The sequence below is a fragment of the Gracilinanus agilis genome, chromosome 1 (assembly GCF_016433145.1).
Source record: "Gracilinanus agilis isolate LMUSP501 chromosome 1, AgileGrace, whole genome shotgun sequence".
In the NCBI taxonomy this organism is placed as follows: domain Eukaryota; kingdom Metazoa; phylum Chordata; class Mammalia; order Didelphimorphia; family Didelphidae; genus Gracilinanus; species Gracilinanus agilis.
In genome coordinates this window covers 246,885,916-246,897,917 of record NC_058130.1, presented here as the reverse complement: position 1 = coordinate 246,897,917, position 12,002 = coordinate 246,885,916, and the positions used below count along the sequence as shown (strand labels likewise).

Here is a 12,002-nt window from a genome sequence, read left to right as displayed (position 1 = left end):
GCAGTAATACAATGACCCAGGACAATTCTGAGGGATTTATGGTAAAGATGCTACCCACATTCAGAGGAAGGACTGCAGGAGAGGAAACATATAAGAAAAACAACTGCTTGAACGCATGGGTCGGGGTGGACATGATTGAGGGTGTGGACTTGAAACTACCACACCAATGCAACTACCAACAATTTGGAAATTGGTCTTGATCAAGGACACATGACAAAACTAGTGGAAATGCGCATCGGCCATGTGTGGGGGGAGTGCGGGGGTGGGGGTGGTGAAGGCGATAAGAGGAGTATGAATGAGGCAACCATGTTAAAAATGTATATTAATAAATGTTAAAAAACAAAACAAAACAAAAAAAACAAAAAAAAACAAAAAAAAATTAGGCAGAGGAACTGGTTTTCAGAATATTATGCATTCTGTTTTGCACATATTAATTTTGATATGACTGTGGAATATCCAGATGAAGATGTACTATAGACAATTGATACAAGGCGAGATGATGGCTAGTGGTGTGTGTTTTTAAGTCTTGTGTGTTGTGGTGGTGGGAGCCTATGAGATCACCCAGCAAGAATGAAAGAGTACCTTGGACAGAGCCTTCTATATTGTGCAGAGAGGTCTTAATGTAAATAATAATCCATCAAAGGTGACTGAGAAGGAAGAGTTGGAAGAGAATGAGAATCAGGAGAGAGCAGTGTCACAAAAACCGTAGGAGAGATATTATTTAAAAGGAAGAAGGTTCACAAGTATCACCAGTTGCAGAAAGGTCAAGAAAGTTGAAGACTGAGAAGAGGCTACTATATCTAATAATTAAGATATCATTGATAACCTTTGAGAGAGTAGTTTTAGTTAAGAGGTTGTTTAAGAAATCAGATTGCAAGAGACTGAGAAGTGATTAGTTTCTGAGGAACAAAATGGCTGCAAGTGAAAACTGGAAAACTTTGATGGTGGACTATGGTATAAGGAAAGATACTAAAAAAGAGTATTTACTGTACTTTATAATTGATCACCACACTCTTCATTATTTTCCCTGCTCAATTATTTTATAGTAACATTATTCATAAATTATAATAAACAAATCCTGAATTAAAACCTAGCTACAATATAGTTTTGGTGATTGTCTTTTAATATTCTATCTCAAGAACAGAAACAGAAACATTATTTCACTTCTCACTATGAAAAGCTTTATGGCATTATGAATAGAGATCTGCTGTCAAAGCTAGGAAGGCTCGTTTCCCACATTAATGCATGCTGGCTTTGAGTTCCCAGGTAATTACTTGACCTCTGGATGCTGTAGCAACTCTTTTAAGAGTATAAGTTGCAGATAAGATGTTGACTTATTTTAGAAGAGAGTTTACTTGCTAGGGAGTTTAGTATTTCAGACCCAATCCTTTTCCATATCAAAATCATGATTTAATGATGTTAGGTTGGATTTATCTGATCTCTATTTCATGGTAGGTAATACTCTGTATCAAATCACAAAGCATAATCCACTTGGATTTGTTCATTCTTGTAAGTCTATTGAAAGTTTGTTTTCTTGGTCATTGGTGTATTCTGTGATATACAATTCTTTGCACATAAATATTCATTTAATATGGAGTTACTGCTTTGTGTGATATTACTTAATGCATTCATTATTTGTGTTGTAGGTCAGAAATTTTATGCATCTCTATAATGGCCCCATTTCTCCGTTACCTTTATTGTGAGCCATCCCAGTTACAGGAGTATTCCAAATTGAGAATGGGTTTGCTTAAAGTGTTGCTCCAACCCAAGGGTCCTTGTGATAAAGAAAAACCCTCCTTAATGGAAAAACATGTCCTTCAGTTGTTTTGTGACTTGGTTCCATATTTACAGGTAAGACTTCTTTGTTATCACTCACATTGTGTATGCTTTTAAGTATGATTAAGCAGTTATTTCTAAACATTTATTGCCTACTTTGTACAGATACTGTGCTCAGCATGAAGGACACAAAGAAAAATAAAAGGCAGTCCCTGTTCTCCAGGACATGTTTAAACAAGCTGAAATTTTGATTTTATTTTTAACTTTTTTGTATTTCAGAAGATGATCAGTTTTTGTTAATGTTCTCTGTCTATTTGGAGTAGAAAGATATTCCTTCTTTTCTATTACTTTTTCTTCCCATTTATTTACCAGAACTATTTTCAACTTCATTCTATTTGAAATTATAACTTATTTCTTATAGATCTTAAAAATGTTTAAATATTTTCCCCTCAATTATATGTAAAAACAATTTGTAGCCTTTTTAATTCAAGCCAAATTTGCCCTCTTTCCCCTCCCTGAAACAGCAATCTGATATAGATTTTGTATGCACAATAACTTGAAACATTTTCCCATATTAGTTATTTTGTGGAAGAGAGTTCAAAAAGCAACAAAAAAAAAAAGAAGAAAAAAAGTGATGATTTGTAGCAACGAGTCATAGAACACTACAGTGTCTAAAGATTTGAAGTTGATAGAAGTGGTTCCAAAGGTGATGGAGATTTGATAGTGGGTAGTTTGTATAATCGAGGACAACCAAGGAGTATGTAGGAAACATAGTGTAAAATATATCATTGAAAAAATAAATGTTTTGGGGGCAAAAAGATGAAGTTATGTGAGAATACAGGAGAATTTCTGGAAAGCCCACACGCTCTATTGGTATATTTCCATGTCAGAAGAACATGTGATTGTCCCACCCTAGTCCATTGAGTAGCCTTCTCAACTCTCCATGGAAAACTTGACAGAAGATATGGGTGAGGATCCCTGGGAGTAGGCAGGGATGAGTTGTGATCCAAATTATTATTTTTTTTACAGCTAGATATGTTTATTATAAAAGCATTTTATTTTACCAATAATATGTAATAACAAAAATTTTCTGAGGTTATAGGATCCAAATTGTCTCCTTCCCTCCCCTGCTCCTGAAGCTGGCAAGCAATTTGATATGGATTAGACATGTGTTATCCTGTGAAACAAATTTCCATATTGATCAGTTTTGTAAAAGGAAAATCCTAAAATCAAAGTACCAAAACAAAAAACTAAATAAAGTGAGAAATGACATATATATATATATATATGTATATCTCAGTCTGTAAAAAATCTAAAGTATTCATTGAAATCTAACTGTTGGAATTCCTGGGCATATAGGGATTCTCAGCATAGGTCATAAACTTTTGTTTCCTTTCTGGATTTTGGGAGCTGTCTTGTTTGACTAAAGAAGGCAACACTTTAACCTTTTTAAAAGAATGAGCAGTTGATATCACAGGTGACTTGTTTTAAGTTTACATGAAGGAAGCAACTGAAATGAATCTTTCTTTCATTTCTGGTTTCTAATAAATGGGCTTTTGAATAATCAAGTCAAAGGAAAGGTAGTTAAAATTAATTCTTTTGTGGCTTTTCCAGAGAGTTTGTTTTGTATCAGAAGAAAAGCAGTGATCATATATAGGATTTTAAGTGACAGTATACTTTACCTTCTTTGTCCATATTGCTTGATGGGCTTATAAAAAATTCTCCCATTTAAAAGTAGCAAAAAATTTCAGGGAAGAAAAACTATATTTTAAGCACTTAGCAGCTGCCCTCTTAATCGTGTCCTATGTTATTGGTTAATATAGCTATTCCTTTCCCTTCATACACTTTTTCCAACAAATGAAAGTCCCAGGAAGACTGAACTCTGGGGAAAATTTTTTTAGGTTCTGTAAAAATGCATCTGGAATTCAAACTTCTATGTTGTTATATATAATAATTAGATTTTTTTTTCCCAATGCACTTTTCCCCATTTTTGGAGTTTACTTTTTCATGTACTTTGAATGCCCTTGGTTGCTTGCAGTGATACATTGATGAGTAACTCTCAATATACTAGGATTTCATGCTTGTCCCATGTTGTCAATGTATCACAGTTAGGAAAAGATTTTCATGAGAGATATAATCAAATGAAACCATTTTAGCCATAGTTTTTATAGTTACAGCAGCTAGATGGAATCTTGGTGTTGTTCTAGTTCAACCTCTTTCTTGATTTAGAAAACCCTTATGTTTAAGAGCATACTTTCCCCCCTTTTTTCGTTTTCACATTAAAAAAAAACCAAACTATCTTTTTGTAACTTAGATGTAGTTTTTTCTTTCAGATCAACATAGAGTACGTATATTCCCTATTCTGCATTACAATTCTTATCGTATTTAAGATTCTTCTTATTAACTATCCTATTTGCTTTTCTAGATTAAATACTTCTAGCAATTCCAAACTTCTTTTTCTAATGGTTGTTATATATAATGTTGTTTTTAGACCTCTTTTAGTATCCTCATTGTCCCCTGCTCCTCTTTGTCAATGTCTCTCCAAGCTGTGAGAATCAGAAATAATAACAGATACTCAGGATATACAATGATTAGTGATGAGTAAGTTTGGGGTAGTTACCTCACTTAGTATGGGCACTTCTCTTAATTATAGTATCCATTTTACAAGAGGTCCATTACACTGTTGTGCCTTAATAAGCTTGTGTTTAGCTAAAATCTTAGTTATTCATATGAATACCACATACGCTATTGTTTACCTGTGAAGTGTCATATTTTAACACAAATACAGGACATTTCATTTATTCCTGATAAATTCTATCACATTAATTTTAGCCTATTTTTCAATTCTTTCATTCTTTTTCAGTTTGGATTTAATCTCCTTCATATTGGCTAATCTGTCAAACATGTTTTTAGAGAAATTTACTTAACTGTTTCTCCTTTTGGTTATATTAAAAAATGATTACAGAGGTTTGAAAATCGCTAATGTTAACTTTGGTTTACATTATTAGGTTAAAAAATTTCTCCCATTTCAAAGGTAGCAGAAAATTTCCTGAGAGATGACAACTTGTATATGTTTCACGTGTTTACGACATAGTAGGAGCTAAACAAATGTTTATTATATTTCTTATTAAATATGTTTTTAGCATATTGGTTCTTTTGATCCATTGATAATAGCTAGCAGGCTTTATTTAATGGTTTCCTGATTTTTCTGAAATTGGATATTTATGGATTTCGGACTAATCTTGGCTGATGTTACTTTATTAAATAACTTATTTTCTATTAAGAAAATTGCATTACATGTTTGATTTGATTTGATTTTTTTTTGCCAAAAAATCCTCAGATGACTATACCTGTATTGTTAAATTAATATGAAGCTTAACTTTAGTACCTCTTTTTTTCCTTTGTCACTATATATTTTGCAAAATTGCAAAATGAAATTTAGGTATTAGACCATTCATGTCTCTTTTAATTTTTTTCTAGCCTAACATTGTTCTAACCTAACATTTTTCAACCTGACATTTTTTTTTCTGGCTCCCCCCATCCCAATTCATTTTAATATCTTTCTGTTTCTCTGTTCTTTAGGAACTAATGTAGTTCTTTATATTGTTTGCACTTTGAAACACTTACTAGTCATGATAGGTTATTAGGGTGGTAACTACTGGTGAAAGGTACAGCTGGTCAACTGTAGGCTTTCCTTTTGATGCAATTAATAGACACAAGGCTCCTGATTGAAACAGATGGTTCATTGTTTTTAATCTCTGGGAATAAATGCCAACATGGCTGAGATCAGGACCTTATCCTTAATACCAACTCCAGAATTTTGATCAGAACAGCTGGGCTTGAATTGAATTGGAATTTTCAAGAGCACCAGGTCCTTTCCCTCTAACATTATAGTAGCCTGTTGAGAAGACACTTCCATGTGAGTAGTTTTTTTACTGTATCTGCCAAATTGAGAAATGATGGTTTCATTTGAAATATTATAGCCAATGGTTTGTAGACAATGTATTTAATGGTTTATTGGATAATAGGTGACATGAGGCACCTGTATTGAATCCTTAAAAAAAAATCATAGAAGAAAAGTGATTTGGACAGGTCAGATTTATCCCTTGTTGAACATTTTTGGCTGTGCTACTAATGCATGGTTTATCTTGATTAGCTATTTGTACCCAGAGAAACCACAGAAAATAAACCAACTGAATGTGTATTGCCTACAGTTAATATAGAATTTCTCTTGATGAATTACAAAAAGCAGGTAGTGGAGTTGTAAGTTTTCGCCTGACATCAGTTCTTTTTAAAATTATTTTTTTTTTCAATGAACAAAAAATCTATTTTCTTTCTGGCTTTCCTTCCCAAGGGTTGGGGGAACAGTAGGGCAAAAAAAATATAACAAATAAATGTAGCCAAGCAAAATAATTTTCTGTATTATAGTTGTCTAAAAACACGTGTCTTATTTTGTATATTTATCTATCATTTCTTTCTCTAGAGTTGTAGGTATCCTGTTTCTTCATTGATTCTCTGGTATCATGGCTGATTGTGATGAGAGCAATGAGTTTTGAAGTTTTTTGAATTCAGCAATGAATTCTTTAGCTAACTTATTCTCATTCTCTTCCTATCAACTTCCTAAATGGCTTATAAAGAATTATCCAGAGGCTTTTGAAATGATTTAATTTATCCTTTAGGTACATGTTATCCTGCAATATTTAATTTTGAATTTAATAATTGTTATTTTGGTAACAGGTAAAAGATTTGGTACAAACAACAGAAGTGACTCTGTTTCTTCAAGAATTATATTTGAATCTTTTACGTCATCCTGTTTTCTGGGAAAAGGAGCTCATTCAGCTAAGCCTACAAATTCTGTGTGTTTGTGAAGTTAGCTTAAAGATAACTGGAGAATGTTCATCTTTAATTCACCTTTTAGAGCAAAATTTCGAACTTCTGAAAGAGGTAAGACTTACTTTTAAAAAAATCACTTGATAAGTTTTTGAGTAGGTGTTTGAGAAATTTTGTTCAGTAATTTAGTAGGATGTGTCTGCCTATTGATTTGATATTTCCAGAATTTTAGAGTTGGAGCAAACAGAGGTTTTTTAGTCAAACTTTGCCCACACCATGGTTCTTAATCTGATGTCTTTGGATGTCCAAGGAGTCCCTAGATATATTTAAGGAAGTCTTGAACTAAGGCAGGGATCACATCTTTATTTTTACTTAACAGTGATTAGAATTTAGCATATCTTTCAATTTATTTGAATGTTATTCTTTAGAAAGATTCCATAGATTTTATTAGACTGCCCCAGGAGTCACAGCTCAAAAAAAAAAAGTTTTAAAACCTTGAGTTTGTAAGCCCCTCTATCATATTCTTGGTGATTGGTAGGTCATCCAGTTGCCCTCAGGTAAAGGATACACTATACTTTCTGAGAGAATTTTTTTCCTCTTTTGGTCAACTCTGATTATTAGGAAATCTTTTCTAATATTAATCTGAAATCTGCCTCACTGTGACTTCTCTCATGCTCATGATTCTGTACCTTGGACTCAAGCAGAAATGACAAGTTCTGCTTGTCAGCCTTCTAAGTAACAGAAGACGACTCAGTTGTCTTCAAATCTCTTTTCTAAACTAAACTAACTTAGATCCTCAACCATTTCTTATACGAAATGGTCTTCAGTCCTTTAATCAGTCCTGGTTGCCTTTTTTTTGATGTGCTACATTCTATATTCTATCAGTGTTTTTCCTAAAATTTGTTACCCAGAATGATACTGTTAATAATAATTGACACTTACATTATATGAAAATATATGTATATGCATATATGTAAATATCCTAAAGCATAAAAAGGTATATACTTATGTATGTATAAAATATAATGCTTTAAGGTTTACAAAACTCTTTTCTCATATGTTATTAGAAATGAATACAAGACTTCTAATGTAGTTTGTGGTGGAGTATACTATTGTTATCCATTTTTCTAAAAATGGTGTACCTTACTGCTGCTTACTATTGTGTTGATTTTTTTTTTTGACTGCTGTGTCAAACTTTTGGTTCATTTATCTTTTGTTCTATATTAAAACTCTCAGATTCCTTTCACATTAATTATATTTATCATGATTAAATTTTATTTTATTTTGGTTTTGGTTCTAGATTGGTTATCTTTTTAGATTCTGACTTTGTCATCCAGGGTGTTAAGTAATTTTCATTGCCTTGATGTATGCTATTTTTACTCTGGCATTTGACAATTTGTTAATAATTTTCCTCTGTATGTGCTCATTCTATGTGTTTCCAATTCCTTTCTTATGTGTTATTCTAGCCCTTATATCTCCAACTTGTCCACAAGGATAGCATAGAAGACTTTGTTGAATGTTTTTCTGAAATCCAAGTATAGCAATCTGTATTTATGGGATTTACCTGACCTGTCTACCAATCTAAAAACCCAGTTTGGAAGAATACATTTCTGCTGGCTATTATGCACTGGGCTGCTGGAAACAATTTTTTATTTTACCATTAATCTGATATCAAAGCGTTTCTTACTTGGAGAAAAAGAGAGATGTCCAAACTTGTATAGTTCACCCATATGCTATGACATGTCTTTCTGACCAAAGAGGATTTGAGGTAGCATTCTCAAATGAGGGAAAAATCATATGATAGTCAAAAAGAGTTTTGAGTTACTGCTCCAAAATGTCACTATTCAATTCCTTCTTAGATTGTTTTTCTATAAAAAGGGAGTACTCTCTTTAGTCAGTATATTAACTGAATACAGAAGAGGAGACAATGATCTTATCTCAACAAAAGTTTTTTTTTTTCCCCTGTTTTCTTTTTAAGTCATCCTTAATTCTTTTCCCTAAGGGAAGCCTTAGCTTTCATTTTCCTAAGAGGAAGACTGGAAATTGTTTTAGACTAGAGAAAGTATTATTTTATGTTAATAATTGAAATAGAAAGGATGTTTCTAATTTTGCTTCCACTCCTGTCAAAAAAAGAGTGAAATAAATTTGGTATGAAATATTCTTTTAAAAAAGTATTTTATTAATTCCTTTTTCTTTCCACATGTCCTTTCTGGGTTGCTCTTCTCCATCCCAAACTCTAGCAATAAACAATTGGTTGTTTTGTCACTTCTTTAAATAAAGAAAAAAAATATAGTGCAGTAAGTTTATAATAAAGTTACCACATTTTACTGTATGGTCTTCCTCACTTTCTGCCCCTATTTTCCCCTGCATCTGGTTGAGGGCAGACATGTGTATGTTTCATTATCTATTTTCCAGGACCAGATTGGTTATTACAAATGTTCCAAGTTCTGTTTTCTATTAGAGTTCTTTTCATTTGTATTATTGCCATCATTGTATTATTGTTGCCCTTGTTCTGTTTTCTTTCTACTGCATTAATTCATGCAAATATTTCCATGTTTTGCTGAATTCCTCTTAGTCAGTACAACCTGGCCAGTGGCTGTCAAAAGTTCCAAGATTTCTGAAAAATAGTAGCATAGAACTAGAGATTTCCGAGTAGTTTTATTTTGATAAGTATTATAATTTGTTCCTCCATTGAATTGTAGTCTTATGGAGATATTTGTATTTGGCTGTATATGATGCTAAATCAGCTATAATGCTGAGATAATACAGATAGGACAGCTCTGCCCAGATCACAGTGATCAGATATGTAATATTTTGCCCCCAAACTCAGAAAAATAAAGGGAAAAAAAGCTTTGAGAGGTGAAGATTTTAAGGTTAGTTACTTCATACTCAAATGAAGGTTTTAGCTTAGTTTATGTCACTGTCCTATATAAATTTTCAGATACTTAAAAATGAAAATATTTTCCCCATTTAAAAAAATGAAGCCATTTTAGTTCTTAGGGATCAGCATTCCCTTTCACAATGCTCCCAAACCATTTCTTTTAACACTTCCTTTAATTTTTCCAGAAACTGAAACAAGTTAGTTTTTAAAAATTTATTTTTGAAAAAATATATTTTGAAGACTAGATCAATTTTTTGGGAAAACTTGTAAAACACCCATCTGACTCCAGTACTGTGTCATTTCTTCCATTGGCCATGATTTTTTTAAAGCTTGTAGACAGTTGTTCCATCATTTTCTATAGTACCCTGGGGTAGTTCATTTGTATGGGATGTCTTGAACTCATTGAGAGCCAGCCAGTTTTAGTCATCGTATCTATTACCTTACTGATTTTGGTTTTCATCTATCTTTTCCAAATCTGGCAATCATTTTTCTTGATATAGAAACCAAAAGTAAAATAAAATTTGAATAGTCCTATCGTAATCCTTTTTGCTCAGGTAATTGATTTCTCCCCGTCTTTGATTTTTCTTTTGCCTCTAACATAGCTCAAACAATCCCTTTTTGTTTTTTTATTAATTGTCAAACTTACTTCATTTTGATGTTTAGAGTTCCTGATACTATTCTGATAAGACTGTTTCACCCTTTTGTCTTTTCCTAGGATATTATTTACCTTTGTCTTTTGTGCTTATTTTTGAAAATCTTGTTTTTATTGGTATCTTTTGTTTTTACCAAAGTCTCATTTATAAATACATCTTTCCATTCTCTCTTACACCCTGTTATCCTTTTTAATAAAAATTAAAAGATGCATTTCAGCAAAGCCAACCAATACATGAACTATATCTGATGGTATATCTATTATTCCTTAACCATAGCTTCTTACCTTTTCAGGGAGGAGAAGGAGATGTGTTTTTTCAGTTCTCCTTTGGAGCCAGGATTGATCATTGTAATTATAAAGTGTTCCAGTCTTTTTTGTTTGTTTGCTTTTTGTTTATATTACTGTAGCTATTGTGTATGTACTTTTCATTCTCCCACTCAATTCTACTACAGTTCTTATTAGAAATGTATTTTAAAAATTTAAGTTGGCTGATAAATTCCCTTTATGTTCACATCATTATTATTAAACAGCTATTTCTTGCTTATCTTAGAATTGTGTCTTTAAAATTTTCTTCTTGAATTCTTTATTCCTTTTACGCTAACATTAGAATATCCTTTTTAAAAAAAATCTTTCTTTTTCTTTTTCTCTCTCTAAACTTTTTGAAATTGCTCTCTAAAAACCTGTAGCTCATGTCAAATTATCCCCAACTATACTTTTTTTTTTTTTAAACCTTTGCCTTCCATCTTAGAATCAATACTCTCTTGAGTTCAAGGCAGAAGAGTGGTAAAGGCTTGGAATTAAATGACTTGCCCAGGGTCAAAGAGCTAGAAAATGTCTGAGGCCAGATTGGAACCTTCTGTCTCTAGACCTGGTTTTCAACCCATTGAGCCACCTAACTGCTCCTTCCTTTTCTTGAGGATAGAGTTTCTGCTCTCTCCTAAGGTTCCCACCAGTTCTAATTTAGCCAACATTTACTCTTTGTTTTTTTGGTTAGACTGAAGTATTAGTTGCTTTCCTTTTGGCATAAACCCAGAAAATGAAAGATTTCCATTATCATTATGTCACATCTTTATTCTTAGCTTGTGATATGTTTCCCAAATTCCTCCTCAGGCAGACTATCTTATACTCTGATGGCAATAATTGCTTATATTTCTTCCCTCATTGATCTTTATTCAGATGCTGACCACAAAGATTTGCCCTTTTGATTCTTGTATTTCCCACATATTCATGTATATGAGTAAATCTATTGAATGCTCATTTTCGTTAACTTAAGCCTTTTGAATAAACGTATACCTTTCCCAAAGCACATTTTAGTCAGGGATCTTATCCAACCAAAATGATGTTAATATATATTAGATCACATTTGTCTCTTTGTCTTAAGATCTCAGATTCATTATTGTTGGACATATTTTGTGTATATAACTTTGGCCATGGGTTTTATTGCTATCTTCATTTTTTTAGATTTTGTTTTCCACGAATTTTTCTTTCCACATTATGCCTACTCACTGTGGTAACATTTTATTGCCCTTTTTAATTTATTCTGTTCTTTTTTGATAAGGTGTATCCTTCTCTGGCCTTATTCTAGTCATGGTTTCCTTCCCAACAAGTATCAGTTGAATATTTTAGATTTCTAGTTTACCGTGCTTAATTCCTAAACTTGGTGCATATGTGTGTAGACATCCAAAACTATGGTGGTTTTAGTAATTTCTGTATTAAGGGCACCTTTATTTTTCTTAACACTGGGTTAGTGACAATAATATCTAATAATAATTGTTGGTAGGTACTGCATTTATTACATACCTGTTTTTTCATAGAACCATGATTAAAAGAATTTTAATCTGGCAGATAGGCTAAAATGAGTAC

At 32.4% G+C, this 12,002-nt stretch overlaps 1 protein-coding gene across 3 annotated transcripts in view; it reads left to right on the top strand.

Annotated features, from left to right (window-relative positions):
- Nucleotides 1–12,002, top strand: part of FOCAD (focadhesin) — a 363,803-nt gene that overhangs the window by 78,195 nt on the left and 273,606 nt on the right. For all 3 annotated transcript variants that reach the window (XM_044660684.1, XM_044660676.1, XM_044660669.1), the window contains 2 exons: nt 1,647–1,851; nt 6,514–6,720. In XM_044660684.1, coding sequence (XP_044516619.1) covers nt 1,647–1,851; nt 6,514–6,720 — 412 coding nt within the window. The remainder of the gene's footprint in view (nt 1–1,646; nt 1,852–6,513; nt 6,721–12,002) is intronic.